The sequence below is a fragment of the Melozone crissalis genome, unplaced genomic scaffold, assembly GCF_028551555.1.
Source record: "Melozone crissalis strain CALT ecotype California unplaced genomic scaffold, PUWL_Pcris_2 ptg000063l_1, whole genome shotgun sequence".
NCBI lineage: Eukaryota > Metazoa > Chordata > Aves > Passeriformes > Passerellidae > Melozone > Melozone crissalis.
In genome coordinates, this window is record NW_026535841.1 from 8,136,379 (window position 1) to 8,153,097 (window position 16,719).

Here is a 16,719-nt window from a genome sequence, read left to right on the forward strand (position 1 = left end):
AGAAGTGAAAAGCAGCTCACTGGAGAATTCTGAGCAATGAGTCAAATTAAATGCAGTGAAGGGAACATACAGAAACCTCTACAAGAGCAACAAGAAGAGAGAAACCACTGAGATCCCAACTCTCCCACCCAAGGTGACACCAGCAGGGCAGTGATGTGTCCTTACTTGGCTGAGCAGTCCATCAGGAATCAGTTATAAGGTACCTTACAAATAACAGCTATGATTGCTGTGCACACACACACACTGAACAGAGCACCAGAGTTTCAGTCTTTGCCTTTGTCTCTACAGCTCAGTTAATGACATTATAAAGCACCTTCCTGTTTCAAAAGACCCCCCCATCAGCTTGTACCAGAACAAGATCCTGCCACTGCTGTGCTTAAGAGACCTTTAAAGAAAGACACTGGGGAGGGGACCCCTGAGGACAGAATATTACCCCAAGACACTGCTGAAACCTGAAACAGATGAGGGCTGTGATATTTCTTGCCCACTGTTACCAGATTAACCTTTCACCTGCAGGACTCACCACATCTGTTTGCCCAACCTCTGATAAGCTGGAAATGAAGTAATTTTGACAGCTATAAAATGTCAGTTGTAAAAACAACATGTTTGTTTTAGCTCAGTACCTTACCTACAGCATCTGCTATTCATTGCCATATTAGTGCACCCACAAAGGGAAATAAGGTTCCTCACTGCAGTGGAAGAACGATGACACCGAGCTGCAGGATGCTAAGTCCAGGAGCCCACAGCTTATCACAGCACTTGTGAAACTGAATCCTCCAGCTGCAAGAACAGATCCAGAGATGATTTTACAAAACACCTGGGGATGCATTTAAAACATCTGAAATAAGGAGGGAAGGTAAGCTGGAGATGACCTTCCAAGCTCTGTTTGCTAACATTTGCATGTAAATGTAACCTTACAGTGCTATGAATGGTACAATCAGGAATTCTCCTATGGCAAACTCTGTTACTGGCAATGATTCATCAATCTTTCACTCAGAAAAACTGACCTCCATTTTCTAAGACCTTGCAGAACATTCTGTGGAGATTAATCGGGTTTTGTCGTGCTTCATAAAGGCACGGTAGTGAATATGGTGTGTTTAGGTGTGCCAGTCACTGATCTCACAAACACAGATGAGACAGTCCTCAAGAGAATGAATATCTCTTGGTAACTGGCAGTTACCTTATATGGGTGACTCTTCATTATCTAGATTTTCTTCCATTCCACAGTACCAAATGTAAGTTATTTGGCACATCTTCAAAGTCACAATTTCTTGTGTCAGCGAAACCTCATACATTACTACAATTTGGTTTTCTTACACACATTTCAGAAATGTGCAATCTTTGTAAAGTTACACAGATTTTATGACTTAGTTGAGGAAGGTTAGTAACTTTCCAAATGGAAAAGATATCAGCAAGTTCTGTGCTGACAGACATGCTGGCCCTTGAGCAGTGATGCAGATGTTTTTCCCACAGAAATATGTCTGTATATTAAAAAAAACCCAAAAAACTCCATCATCTACAGTCCAGGGTCATGCTACAACTCCAACATATGGCAATGAGTCAAAAATGTTCAGCTTTACTCATTTATAGGATATTTCAATTGCCTCTCATTACCACTGACCTTTTGCTAACACAGAGTATTGACCTGAGCTAGGGTTGAATAATCCCCTGCCACAGAAAACTGCTGCTGCAAAAGCCAAAGAGTATTTGAGATACCTGATGTAACAAAAAGATAACCAATGGCACATGTATTCTTTCCAGGCATGGTTTATTGAAAACACACCAAACTGTTATCCTACATACCTGGTTTCTAACAAGCATTCTACTTGTCTGCATTATGGAAAGATCCTATCATAATAATAATACATTCTGTCATGGTAATATTTGTTCTATGAAAAGCATAATCCACCTTTTTTCCTCTCCATACTTGTAAAATCAAACCATTCTAAGTGTTTCAGTTTATAGTACAGTGTAAATACAATGCAAAATCCCACCAGTCTAATCTACAGAGAGAATGTTGAGCAGTTATTACAGAAAACACATTGTTGACTTTTTTAAATTCTCCTACCATGAAAATTTTAAGGCACATGATAGTTACAAACACATTAGCTACTAATTACCAGTAAGCTTCTTAGTCTACTTATTTTGTTTTTTTCTGAACAGTAAGAACCAGATTGGCAGGCCTTGTAGTATCTGCACCATCTTCCTCCTCACCTTGGACTTCAGATCATCCTACCCTGATGTCAAACTTTAAACAGAAAACAAAGGCTCATAATATCTTCCCCTTAAATGCACTAGGTTAGTTACTGTATCAGTAAATCAGAGATTTTTTTCTGTCAAAGATAAGGAAACACCAGATTTTAGGGGTATCATAAAAGAAATTTTGCAAAAAAACTACACCTATATAAACACCTTCAAAAACTCCACCCCAACAGCACAAACCTGCTGGCTGAAAGTATTGGCACATTGTAGGTTTCACTGAGCCAGCAGTGGCTCAGCAGATGAGGCCATAACCACTCTTATGTGCCCATTTGGCTTCTGAAGCTTTGCTTGCTAGAGGGTTTGACATGTGCACCTCTCTCACAGGTAGCTGAGGCCATGCTCAAGCTTAAGGCAGGTAACAGAAGGTAACTCACCACCTTCAGTCTCATGAAACTGCTCTAGGAGTGAAAACTGCTTTGCCTAGCACAAGGCTTTCCTGCTAGAAAGCATTACTGAAACTGCTCCTCAGAGCTGGCACCAACTTAGGAAACTGCTGTAACAGACATGCCACCCCTGGCTTTCTTCATGTGTCCTGACAGCAAGTCAGTTCCTAGTCCCAGGGGCATCTTGGCAACAGAGACCAGATTTGCTTTCCTGATAGAAGCACATTCAGAACCAGGTCTGAGCATGTGAGAACAGATCTGGGATAGGCAGCAGTTATGCCAGAACAGAAGATACTGAAGATTGGGACCTATGGCTGCCCAAGCTGTTCCCTAGGGAGCATTTCAAGCTGACAACACACCTAGAGTTGTATGTATGGCTATACTGCTACTTAAATCCACAACAGAACCCAAATGTCCTACAGCCTTGCCTTTTGCTCTCCTCCTTGGATTCCACAGACACACTGACTGACCTGGGAACCATAAAGCACAACTGCTGCACACTTACTTGATGCTTCTCCAGGGGAGTTGGCACAGAGTGTTTGTTCAATGAAAATGCCTGGGAGATATGCGAGCCAACTTCTAGGAAGAAGGTTCTACAGTAATCACATGCTGTCAGAAGTCTCCCTCTCCCCTGTGTTACCTCAGCCCTGACTGGGCCATCAAATTTCCTCCTCCTCTTCAGCAGGAGTCTTGTAACACCATCACTTCCTTCCACAACCATCCCTCCCACTACGATTTCTGCAGGTAGAAATCTCTTCTATCCCAGCCCCTTGCAGGCAGATTCCCTCCTGTTTTCACAGTGGAGTCAACAGTAAAAGAGGAGGTCACAAACCTGAGCCCTAAAAAGCAGTGCCTGCCTTTTAGCAGGAGACTCTAGACCCTACTGCAGCATTAGTCAACACACACTGCCACTTTCCCTTCTTTACATACAGTCCCTGCTGCCAAAATACAACAATTACGGGTTCATACACCCACATTCCAGAACAGCTCCAACAGCCAGTCACACTTGAGCCAACAAGGGGAGAAGTGAGGGCAGGGGTGGGCACACATCCCACCAGTGAGCCCCTGGCCACCGACAAAAAGGACATTAAATCATCAGACCTGGTTCAAAGTACCCTGCTTTGGACCTCAGCAGGTGGGCTGATAATACAAGGTGATAGTTTCACATACAAGTCATCCCCCAATCTGTTTTCTTTCCTCATCATCCAAATAACAGTTAGTTTGTCAAGAAGAAAAACCCCCACAGTAGTGTTGAGGATGGGTTATTGCTACATACTTGGGAATTAGTTGTCAATGTAAGGCATGGGAAGGGTAGGGGTTTGATGTGTGATTCCCAGGGGAAGCCTTGGCCCATCAACTTGGTATCCAACTTCTTGACACACCATCCTCTGATTTTCTGCAGCAATAAACCATGCTGTCAGCTCACAACTCTGGTGGCTGCTGTAACACCCCCAGGAAAACAAAGAACAGTTTGCTACGATGACCTGGGCAGCCAGTGCCATTTAACCTGATAGGGACAGTTCAGGGTGCAGTGTAAATAAAAAAAAAGACTTTTGGGAGAAGTGAGATGGGGTCTGAATCTGCTTCTCCAATATCCTTAGTATTTTTAGCCCATTAATGACACAAATGAACGTGGACTCCAACCCAGATTCTGAGTGTCCCTGTAGTGTCCCAATAAGAGCCATGGGATATCTAGGATTGGAAGTCATGACCATAATTGGCCCCAGTCACTTCACTTGCTCCCTCCTGCGGTTTTCTCTGATAACTTCTTGCTGGCTTTGAAATATCTGCACAATAACTAAACCACAAAGTCTTAGCAGAGACTCCTTTCAACAGTCAGGTCTTTATTTTAAGTGAACTTTTTCTCAGACTCCTTTGGTAAATATATGATTTGAAGTAGATCAGGGACAGACTGACAGCATGGCCCTTCTCTTACACTGTTCTAGTCAGCTACAAAGCAGGTTCCATTGCTAATTACTGAACGTTTTTAAAAAAATCCTTTCATATACAAAAAGAATACACCAAGTACATAACCAAAAGTGATATAAAACTCTTCTGTGTAGCTTGGTTAAAAGGGTCTCCGCGTATTGGCAGAACAAGTATGAAAAGAGCACCATTGATATAATATACAGTCAGACGATGCATCTGGTTTCATGGCCACACTTTATGTCTACACAGAGAGACACTGCCCCGACACAGATAGTCACAGGTGCCTCTCTTTGCTTCCCTTGATCCGCTGAGCATCTTTGGCCCAATAGGACTCTCATGCAGGTGAAATAACAAATCTTTGCTATGTTGATTTGCTCCAAGCAACTTCACCTTCCCCAGGATCCAGAAGTGACACTGCAACGTATGTGGAAGATGAGGGTCAAAAGGGAGGGTGCGAAGCAGCACACGTATCATCCAAATCACTGACAGCTTCTGGCATCAGTCTTTTTCCCTGAATCAACAAATGCTTCCCTCTCCTGCAAACTACTTTACATGGTTTTGTTAACCTATTCTCTGCACAACAATATATATATATAGATATATAGACTTTTTTATTCATTTATATATATGTATTCATGTCAAATTTTTAATATACTCAAGAAGATACAAAGCTCTTGGTACTTGCCTTTTTTTAAAGTTTTTTTAAATTTTTTTTTACAAAAAATGTAATGGTTACTATTACAGTAATATTTTGGGGGAGGCGAGATTGTTGGATACTTCCCCTTTTTAGTTACAAAAGGAACGGCAGGCACTGAAAACCGCAAATGATGTTTGCTAGACTCAAGGATGTGCTTTCCAGTCACACCGTTTTTAGGAGCTTGTTTAAAACTAAATGTGGCAATCAAAGAACAATGGCAACCAAGTAAAATCAGCAAAAGTCCTCTCAATGCTAATGCTGAGACATTTGCTTCCTATTCTCATCTGCTGCCCTCCCTTGACCAATGCCTGGAGAAAATCAGTGATCTGAAATCATTTAGTCCCCGGCATTTCCAGATACCACATTTGCAGAGTACATTTTCTTGAGGTAAACATTCCCCTACAGAAGGCAGGCCTTGGCATCCTGGAGGAGAGCTGCTGCACACAGGTGATTTTCACACCACGAGAAATATGCAATCTCAAAAGCAAAGGAACACAGAAACCATGACAATGATTTTAAAATGCCAAACCAGTTCCCTTTGTGGCATTTTTCATCAGGATCTTTAGCCCAAATCAAACATGGATCCAACACTGAAAAATTTATCAAATGTAAGTGACAGACCCATCTCAAATTTATAGTGTGTTCAAAATGAGACATCCTACAAAAAAGCTCCCATTTCCTTCAATGTCTTAACAGCTATGGCAAAAGTAGTTCATCATCATCAATGCAACAATGATACATTTAACATGTAAAAGCTCCTTATTGCAATCTTTGAGAACATGAAAATAAAAAGCCAGCCAACTCTATTTCCCAGCACATATTTCTGAACCAGGGACACTGAAACCTTCCATAAACTGCTTTTCAATATGTAGAAATAAAAACAGAGACATTACAGAATTCAAAAGGCAGAAGTATTGTACACCAGATTATAATGATAATATAGCACTGTGATTGATATAGCTTACTCTAAAAGCAGATTATACAGCTTGCATCAATTTTGTCATCCACTCTCCAGTTCATTTAACTAGCGTTTAATAGTTTTTGTTCTGCATTTTCTCCCTTCATTGAAATCCAATAAACCCACTCAACATTCCTGCACCTTCTGTGGGAATAATAAAGAAAACCTAAACATTTTTCAGAAAGCCTTCAAAAACGTTAAGAGTCACAGTTCAAAAGAAATCCCCCAAAACAAAAACCAGAACCATGAACCCCAAACCAGAAAAGTGCTATTCTCCTCATGGCTACACCTACGGTATCATTTCAAACACGCCGCAGTTCCCGTCTCGCTGTGAAGCTGCCCCATGATGTGCGCTTCTCCAACTTGGCACCATCCACACGTAAGAGTCACCTAAGAACGCAGCCAGCTACATGGAAGCTTGGATTCTCTTTTCTTGCTTTTCTTCTTGCAGGAGTGGGAGGGAGGGAGGGGAAGGCGATGGCTGTCTCTGGTGGGAATGTCAGGGAGTTAAGCAGCAGAGTGTCTCGCTGTAAGGCATCGTGCTCCGGGCGATGGCACTCGGGTGGGTTCGCTCCCCACGCCCTCCTGGGACCTGCAGCCCTCCCAGTCTGAATGGCAGTGGTGACTGATGAGATCCTCTGGGTCGATTCAATGTTTGTTTCTCCCCCCTCAATTAAAAAAAATGTGGTTGGACTTTAGCCCTGCAAAATAAAGTCAGAACTGATTAATACCAGTCATTAGCATGGCCTTGGTGATCTCCATCACCTTGTGGGAGGACAGTGACTGGAAATGCCAACCTATGCCAACACATGGGCTCTTTGATGGGCATGTCTGGGAAAAACAAGCACAAACTTAATTTTTCAAAGTCAGGACCCTACCTGTAGGGCTTCATTGCTCAGAGCAGAGTGCAGGAATGAAGCAGGCACCAGAGGCACATTGATGCTACCCCGTGCCTGAGTCACCATGGCTGATCATGCAGCACTGAGCAGCCGTGGGAGGCCAGTGGTGCCAGGATCTGCTCTGTGACAGCACCTCAAAATGCTGAAAGCCTTCTCTGGGCAGGTGCTTCCAACCAGAAACAGAAACCATCTGCTAACACCTTGCATTTCTATTAGACTGAAAGGAAGGAGGGAAAAAAATATCCAGCACCACCACCCAGAAACAGAGAGGAGCTTTCTCTCCCACTAATGAAAGGGATTTCCATGTAGAATTATGTGGGTGAATGACAGCTCATGGTTTGGAATTTGGGCCTTTAAAGTCTCTTGCCCATTCTGATGGGAAAGTTGCTCAGTGCCTTCGTGACAGTCACTGAAATTTTCCTTTAGTCATAGCCAGGGGCACACCACCTGCTGTTCCAAACACAGCATCCTCTGACGGAGTGCCAGAAGGTATCACCGGGGTGACTCGAGCAAGACAGCAGGACACAGATTAGCAGTGGCAGGAGCAAAGAAAGGCTGGTAACATTACTGAGGAACTTGGCACATGGCAAAGGCACACAACTAGAACACAACAAAAAGGCACCTTTCTTTAGTGACACACAATTAAAAAAAAAAAAAAAAGAAAATGGAAAGTGGGAGTTGTGGGTCACTATTTATTGTGTAACCAAAATCATCTCTCCTTGTAAAGTAACTCATGTACAGTCAGCAGCTTTCCTGCTGTAATTCGTGGGAACCTTAGGGGACATCCAAAAATAGTCAAAGATATGTTTTTTCTTAAGTCTCAGGCTAATCCTTATAATGAGCATTGAGGGAGAAAAATGGTTGGAAGCAGGAACACAATACTCAAATTCATTCCCATGGCCTAACAGCAGAAATATTTCACATTTCAGCTGACAACTAATCATTCACAATATTAATTTTCTGCCTGGTTATTTGACAGGTTATTTTTAATCAAACTGTGGTGTTTTATTGCATTTCATTAAAGATACACTGAATAGTATAAACACCACTTTTTTTTTTTCTTCCAAATGCACTTTCATCTATCTGTAAGTTAGCAGTTAGATTTGAAGAGATCCCACAGCTATACAGACCATGCACAAGAGAAAGTTATTCACTAGCCCCAATTACCATTAAAAGGACCTACCATGCATGCAAATTAGACCCAGGAGTCAACAGGCTGGGGTTTAATGTCACGGGCATCCACCAGATTCACCGAAGCCCTGTTACTCCTGTTAATGTTTTTCCTATTTGTGTCATTCTGCAGCACAGGGTGAGGAGTTAAAGCAAAACAGAGCGGATTAATCAAACAAAACCACCAAACAAGTCAGCTTAAAGTAGCACAAGGGAAAATTAGTGGTAGAGAAAGAAACAAGATCAGCAAAGGCACAATACTGACAAAAGCATTTGCAACAGCCAAAAGGCCACACTGCCCTGGATTCCCAGCCTCCCTTGAGCTTGCACACAGCTCACGAGCCACAACCCCCACAGCCACATTTCTGTCTGGCAGCACAGAGAGGAAGAGCTGCAGCTGCTCAGCTGTGCCCAGGTGAGGGCAGGGCTGTGCCCACCAGCCTGGATTCAGGCTACCCCCAGGTGCTCAGAACCAAGAGGCAGCACAGGCTATGGGTCACACACTGTTGAGGTGAAATGTTTTTTCTCTCTTTCTCATAAAAGCAAAGCAGCACCTCCTGAACTCTGGTTGTCCTTCACTTTGGTCATACACTGGAGTTAGGGTTGCTTGATGTGATTTTGAGGGTTGCATTGGACCACGTTAATGAATTTTGAGTAGAAAAAATAACAAGTACTTGTTAATTTTCCTATCTTATCCTATTTTCCTTAAAGAGATATTTTTTGCCAAGCTCCTATTGATCAACATTCTTATATAACTTACTGCATCCATTCCTGCTGCATCCTTGCAAAACTGTACTAGAACTGTGATGAGGGAACTAGGAAGTTTATTTGACTGATACTGGCTCAAGCAGGACCATCTCTTGCCAACTGGAGGAGAGGGACACATTGTAGGACTTCAGTAATCAGCTTAAAAAAAGTCCAGGCAGATTGAAGCCACTCTCCAGGGTGTACCTTCTTGGAAAGGCAGAACACAGCAGGAAATGCCTGACTAGGCAAGTTAAAACAGACAAGTTGGTGCAGTTTTCCTAGTTTACCATCTATGGAAGTATTTTTCTCCAAATCCCATTTTTTTATTTCCCTGTTCATCGATGGTGGGTTTGTCTTTCAGTTGACTGAAGTTTAACTGCTTCCCATCAACATAAATCACCTGGATTTTCTGGTTTTATCAACAATGTGCTGAAGGTTATTAAGGACAGCCTTCTGCAGACTAGCAATAGCGTCTCCTACCACTGACTCTTATTTCAATGAATCCTCATTTTCCTTCTTGAAATTACTCCCCCAAGGGAAAACCCAAGCTTGTATTAAGGCCAGGGAGAACTGGTGGCCACAGCATTTTTACATTCACAGACTTTTTACTCTGAAAAGGTACAGAAGTGCAACAGAAATTACACAGAGCCTACTGAGCCACACTTGCACACAGCCCATAATACAAAAAGTCTTGTAAAGTAAGAATTATTTTCATTTAGAAAGTAGTCTAAATTTGTATTTAGAAGACACACAGAGAACTGTGCATGTCTCTTCTTTGCTCTCAATCTCCCTGGCCCAGGGCCACGGTCCACCATCAGGACTGTGAATGAGTGCTGCAGAAATGAGTCCTATTCACCACACTGCTGGACATGGACACACAAGATCACACCTATTTCTCATGATGAAGACAATAAAGCAGCATGACAACCTGAAGAGACTTGTCAAAACAAAGTCTGAGCACAGTTACACAGCTCAGGGCCAGGGAATGCTGCCTGGACAAGGGTAACAGAACAAACACTTCCTATCTTCACAACCTCATCCATTTACAAGAGTACAGGAGCAAGTACCTGCACTTGTTGCTGCACTGGAAAGCAACATTTTGTTTTTATTTCTAGTTAGCCAAGTGCTAAATTACAAAAGAATGCCTTTATGTGAAATAAAAGAAGGCCCTTTACACAGCCCCCTGGTGAGTGACTGCCCTGTGTTTCTGGCTGAGGACACTGGACTCCTTTCCTCCCAAGGCACTAACTACCCTCAGCAGGAAGGGGAGCTCACTTTTAAAGGTTCCTTCTCGGAAGCATCTCCTGTGTTATCACTGCTCTTGTACTTGCGCTCCTTGTCTCGGTGGTCGATGGTGGAATATCCATCTGAGGAGAAAACACAATAGTCAGGCATGAAGCAAAAACAAGAGCAGAAAAAGAGCTGATGCAAGCAGAATTCTTTAGCAAGGAAAACAAACCACCACAACCCAAAGATGCCGGCAGCCTGCTTCTCATGTGCTCCAGCTCTGAAATTTCATTTTTACTAGCTAAAAACAAACAGAGAAGCCTTCTTTTTATAGCACTGCCAGATGCTGGCAACTCATTAGCAAGCAGCACTGTTTTCATCCCAGCCTGCTGCACTTTTTAGTGTGCCCAAGGAAAGCAGCAAGTTGTCATCTCATGCCCTGTGGCTAATGAGCTCCAAATTCAGCCCAAATCCTGCATTCCTTGCTTAGCAGCCTGATTAATTGGCTGTGTTCATTCTCTGAATGCTCTGCAGCCTGTTACCACTTTTCCTGAGCCTGACTACTAGCAGGACATGACAATAATTTGGAAGAGTCCCCGTCATAGCACTGAGAAAAAGGGCCTGTCGAGTTGGAAGAAATCTCAATGCAATCCCTGCTGTGCTTGGGCTGTCTTTCATTGCAAAGCAGCACCTGTTGGTGCCTTTTCTCCTGACAACTAAGGAACAGCATGAAAGCATGATGAAGACAAGGAAGAAAACTGTGAGAGAGTTCTATAAAGAAATGGCTGTAATTATTTCAGAACCTTTGCTTTGAATCATTGTCAGACAATGCAAAACTTAATTTATTTTTGTGATGCATCAAATTTCCCTCATTATCAGTGACAAATAGATCCTTGCCTGCTCTGACAGCATTGTAATCTGGAGTAAACAACACCCAAATTTATACCTCCCTGTAGGCTTTTGTTTTCCCCTGTGAAATTGAGGGATCATTAATGTTTTCTTGTCCTGACAAACTGTGTTTTTAGAATACTACAAAAAGTTTTACATAAACTATCAAAATGCCTCTCTCTCCGTTTGTTACTTGCCTGTAACAGGCCATTAAGGAAAAGTGAGTGATGTATTTGTGGGCTTCTCGTGGCACTGTTTGCCCACATGACAACTGCACACAGAGTCAGGTTAAACTGAGAAAAGCTGCAGTGTTCTGTATGCCTCAAACCCAAGTGCACACAGACCAGCAAACAAACACCTGAAGCAGGATACATTTTTGACATCAAGGGCAGTAAAAGATGATTTAACCATGCTGACCAAAAATAACTACGGAATTTTGGAGTTATACATGTAGTTCACAGATCATAAAGCATGATTTGCTACACAGCATTAAACTTACAATTACTTGTTGACAATCAAGATGCCTGACATTCTTAGCTATTCCTTTTGAACAAAAAAAGAAAAAAACCAGCTGCACCCAGCTACCCAGCCAGCACTCATGGGGAACGCACAACCGATAATTCTCTTTCAAATGACAGGCATGAACATTGCTTGTAGGCTATGTCCTAATCTACAGATTCATCATCTAGTTAGGACAAAATACTTCACAAAAGTATGTATTCAGTGATGGAAAAACAGAAAATTAAACTTGCAGCATCTGGGTGGTAGCTTTTTACAATCTCATGGTAACTCACAAGGATGTAATGGATCACTTTGCATTTTATAGTGGCATCATCATGGATGATCGACAAATACTTCCAAAAGGACTTGCCAAGACACAATGGAAACCTTTGAACTACCCCCAGAAAGCAACAGCCACTAAGTGAAGCTGATGGCAGCTGTGATAATTCCCAGGGAGCAAGGTCATTAGTAAACTATAATAATAAAAAATAAAAAACCAAAACAGATATTTAATAATATGAAAAAATGAAAACTCCCATACTTAGCCAGGACACATCAGCAAGAGGAAAATCCCATTTTTGCACTGGCAGTAATCTGACAACACAGAACACTCAAGAACTTTGCCCTTTGCATCTGAACTCCAACACATTTTGCATTTTGTCCTGGAGGCCCCTGGCCTGTACACAGACTGGCACTCACAGGTCACATGTCCAAAATCCACACACTGTTCTATGCCTCTGTCAAGATAAGCAGCAGCAGAGATAGGAAGTTCATGATTTGATCAAATAAAATGAGAAATTGAAAGAGGCTGCATTAGAGAAGAAATACCTCGCTGCCCTGAGAACCACAGCTCTGCAAGGAAGATGGAAATCTGCAGTTAGAAAACTGCTTCTCCCATATTTCAGATTCATTTGAAGAGACAATCAGAATAAACTGCTTCTGTGGCATAAAGATCTATGCATATCTTGCTGCTCCAAGGTATAAGTACATTACTTTGACTTAATACAATCCCTTGTATAGACAAAAGTTACTTTGGTGAATAGAGCAATGTCCCATCCTTGGCTTGTTTATTTCTCTCTCTCAGCATCCTACTTGTAGTCGTCTCTATTGCTTCTCTATCTCCCCCTCACTCTACAGCAACATTTTTATGTCATCACAGATTACAGGACCAAATACATGCCTGCCAGTGTCAGTCCATTTGTGCCCTCACACAGCTTTCAACTTACAAAAGATCAAACCTCTAAACCCATCAAAGAGAAGGAGGAGAAAGGAAAAGTCATGCCTGAAGATGGGCATGGAGGACAGTGGCATTTGAACTCTGTGTATCTGGTCTGAACAATTTCACTCCCCAAGTGCTCCTGTCTGAGTGCCTGCAGGTTGACTAAAGCACACACAGAGTTCTGGAGGATTTGGCACAGACTGGAGATCACCATTCTGCTGCCTCTGCAGAGAGCTTGGGCCAGGGCCCCAGGCACACAGTGACAGTGGCACTGCTGCTCTGCAGCCTGCCTGGAGTGGGGACACCTGACAGACCTGATCATCCCATGGTGACTCGTAATATGGGGTTTCTTCTGTCTCCCAGCACATCCACACCCTACCCAGGCTGTTCCACTGCCCCAGACAGCAGGGACCTGACTGCTCTAGTACTGCTGGCTGATGGGGAACGGATCCTTCTGCCTCCCTCACCAATGACAGCCAAGTGATTTCCTCTGTTGAGAAGGATAGCCCCTACAGCATTAGCAAAGAAGCTGCACCAGCAATTTTCTTTTTGTGATCTTGAAGCAGAGCCCATGTGGGTTAACAGGACAGGCCCAGGCACCAGGACAGCCTAAAGACTGAGAAGAACCCACAGAGGAGGGACAGACAGGTGGGGATGTTCTGGAACCATCAGTCCTGTATGGATGTACTCTGCAGGGGATGAACACTGGGCTGGAAGGACCAGTTCATTCCAGAGTGGAAAAAGACTGGCAAAAACTCCAGAACACAACAGTCCACTATGAAGTTAAAATCTGAAAATATAGTCTAGAGCAGCCTTCTCATATTAATATGTCCATAAGACAAAAAACATGCAGCATTTGGAAGAGCCTGAAGAAAAGAGATGAAATGTTGTTATTCCAGTTCCCTGGAATTAAGGATAGTAAACTGGATAAATGAAGTTGTGCTATTTCAGAGGTCAGCTGAAAAGAGACTAAAGTCATAGTCATATTGAAAGTAAAAAGCACTGAAGAGCTGGAATCAGGAAAATTTGACAGATCTCATCTTCTAAAGGTGATAAAAAGACTGGAGAACAGCATGGCCCAGAGAATCTGCCTGATGCCGTACATATGCTGTAAATTTGCATTTTGTTTTGTACTCAGGGCTGTACCAGTAACTCCTGAGAGCATAAGGCAACAATTAATACTGAGACTATAAACAATCAGCACTGCCCATTCTGCAGCACCTGCCAGCACACAGCTATTCCTGCCAGGCAATCCTCTATGAAGAGATTTTCTTCCATTGTGAGAACAAATGTTTCAGTGTTCCCTAAAGCAAAATACATATGGACAGTTGATTCATGGCAGATGGCATCTCATTTTTCCAAGAATACAAAAGGTATTATATACCTGTATACAGGTAATATATAATACCTGTTCTTTTACTTTCTGAACATGCTTGGCTTTTTTTGGCTATAACTTGCTATTTTATTCAATCACAGTTACTAATAGCAGTAACTATAGATCTGGAGGCATTCATACAGCTGCATTTAAATAGGTGCAAATTCTCAAGACACCACACAGCACCTTTATCTACCTTGGTAAAGGAAAAAAGCCCTACAAGTTTAACACTACAGAGCTTATCAGTCTCAAAGCACATCACTGACAGTCAGTGGCTCTTCTCAGTCTAGAGGAAAAGCCAGGCTCATTTAGATGCAGGTAAATGGAAAGTAGAGTCATGAATATCACACACACTAACCTATTTTTGGTTTTACCTACAAAAAAATAGGCAGAACAGATTTAAATACAAGCAATACATTGAAGTAAATTTTCAACTCTTTCTTTCAGAATCCTGGAGACTTCCAGATCTGTAATAGGGAATGCAGCTGCCTCAGGGACCAAAGAGCAGAATGAAAGCTGGGTCAGTGTACCTCCAATATATGCATGAAGTAGTGGGGGAAATTAGTGTGACACTCTACATGTATACAAATCAAAAAAAAAAAGACGATGACCAATATTTTGTGAGGTAATGTTTTGTTTTAAATGTCAGCTTTATCCATCTGAAATAATATCTCCTAGAGAAATAGCTGAACTTTCCTGTGAGTGACAGTGTGCTCTATTGGAACAGACAGAGAGTTTGATCTATGACTGAATTTACCTGGGCCAAGTTCATCCATAGGTATCATATCACGACTCCCAGACTTCTCATTATCTAGAAAACAGAAGCATTGGAACAACTTGAGGTATATTTGCTTTTCTCAAAACCTGGTAGTTCCGAATTAGCCACAAAACCAGAGAGGTTGATAAAGTACTGAATGCAGAGATTATTGTAAAAAAAATTCCCGAACTATTCCATTGTTATCCATTCAGAAAGGGAAGTCTGAATCAAATTCTTCAGAGAGCACATGTAATCCATGTATTTTCTGCTTTGGCACTGTAATACAGGGCGTTCTCTCTCAAACAGAAACCACAGTTCTGCTTTGGACTACCTACCACAATTAACAAGCTTCTCTTTGGTCTCTCCAGAGTAAAAGAGAAGGAAAATAAGTCAGGGTGCAGCTTCTCATGGCACACCAGCCAATCCAGCATCTGCTGAGCCAACAGAAAACTAATCCACAAAGAAAAGAAGTTTCTTGTCACATCAGCAAGCTGATCCAAATCATCCTCAGTCTCCATCATGTGCCAGGTTTGATCAAAGACAGGGAAGGTGGAAACAGGCAGGGCAGTGTGGGGTTGTTGTTTCTGCAGTAGCCTGCAGTTAAACCAGAGAAAGTGCACCAGGCAAATCCTGCTCTTAGCAACCAGAGCCAGGCTCAGACACACAGCAATCATGGTGAAATCAAAGCTGGTGCTACACTGGTGTTGGTGTGGCTGTGCCTCATGAAAAAGCACAGATAGGATTAGTTGGAGCTTGAATAAACTCCTCTCCAATAAAAAAATCCTGCATGGTAGAGGAAGAGGCTATGCCAAAATGGGCACATTTATTTAAAAAATGCAAAGACTCCAGTACAGAGTAGGGGTAAGGTCAACCCCACTTGCAGGAAGATTAAACTGATAGCACTGCATCCAAGTTGAGAAAACAGTATCAGCAGTGTGCATTTTATAAGGAAAGAAATTCTATCCATCTCCAGGTAATAGGGACTGATTATTTTGAGACTGTGGGGTAAAAAGCACACAGGAATAATTCATTTTTACCCCCTTGTGCTGTAACACAGTAACAGCAAATCCAGAAAAACAGTACAGCACTATATGACAAGCGATACAGAGAAGAACTGACCTTGACTTTTATCCACCAGAGGCAAAGTGCTGTCATCATAGCCAGACCTGCCCGCAGTACCTTTGGAGCCCTTTGGAGCTGCAGAAACAGACTACAAGAGAAAAAGCACATAAACACCAAATTGCTACTCATGGAAACTGAACAATACAAATAAATGAACCAACAGCACGGAGAGAGATTATGGAATGCACTTAAGCCCCCCTTCTGTTGATAATACGGAACTTTTAATACGGAATATAATAATACTGATAATACAGAATATTTTTTATTTTCACATCAATTTGATGGAGTTTTCTCCCTGTTTCTCCATGGCAGTACTGCTGCCCTGTGAAAGAAGCAAAAGCCTTCCACAAGAAAAGGTGAGGAGGCTGCATGTCAAGCAGAGGTGGCTGCCCTAGGCTGCTGTACAGAATGTTTCAAAGGAGACACAACTAAGACAAGACATACTAATTCTTCCACCAGTAAATCGGGGCATTTGGGCTGTACAGGAAGGCAAACTCTCCAAACCTAACAAGCTGCATTCCACAGACCACACCAAAGCACAGCCAGACCTCTATGCAGGATGGTGTTACTGAGTAGGGTACAATC

At 42.4% G+C, this 16,719-nt stretch overlaps 1 protein-coding gene across 9 annotated transcripts in view; it reads right to left on the minus strand.

The window, feature by feature from the left end:
• Positions 1 to 1,749: 1,749 nt before the first annotated feature.
• ARVCF (ARVCF delta catenin family member) overlaps positions 1,750 to 16,719 on the minus strand; it is a 245,730-nt gene continuing 230,760 nt past the window's right edge. For 8 of the 9 annotated variants that reach the window (XM_054288896.1, XM_054288897.1, XM_054288901.1 and 5 more), the window contains 5 exons: positions 16,132 to 16,222; positions 15,013 to 15,066; positions 10,321 to 10,412; positions 8,312 to 8,425; positions 1,750 to 6,930 (listed from right to left, as the gene is read on the minus strand). In XM_054288896.1, coding sequence (XP_054144871.1) covers positions 8,324 to 8,425; positions 10,321 to 10,412; positions 15,013 to 15,066; positions 16,132 to 16,222 — 339 coding nt within the window. In that variant the 3' untranslated portion in view covers positions 1,750 to 6,930; positions 8,312 to 8,323. The remainder of the gene's footprint in view (positions 6,931 to 8,311; positions 8,426 to 10,320; positions 10,413 to 15,012; positions 15,067 to 16,131; positions 16,223 to 16,719) is intronic. The other variant, XM_054288902.1, reaches the window with a different exon arrangement.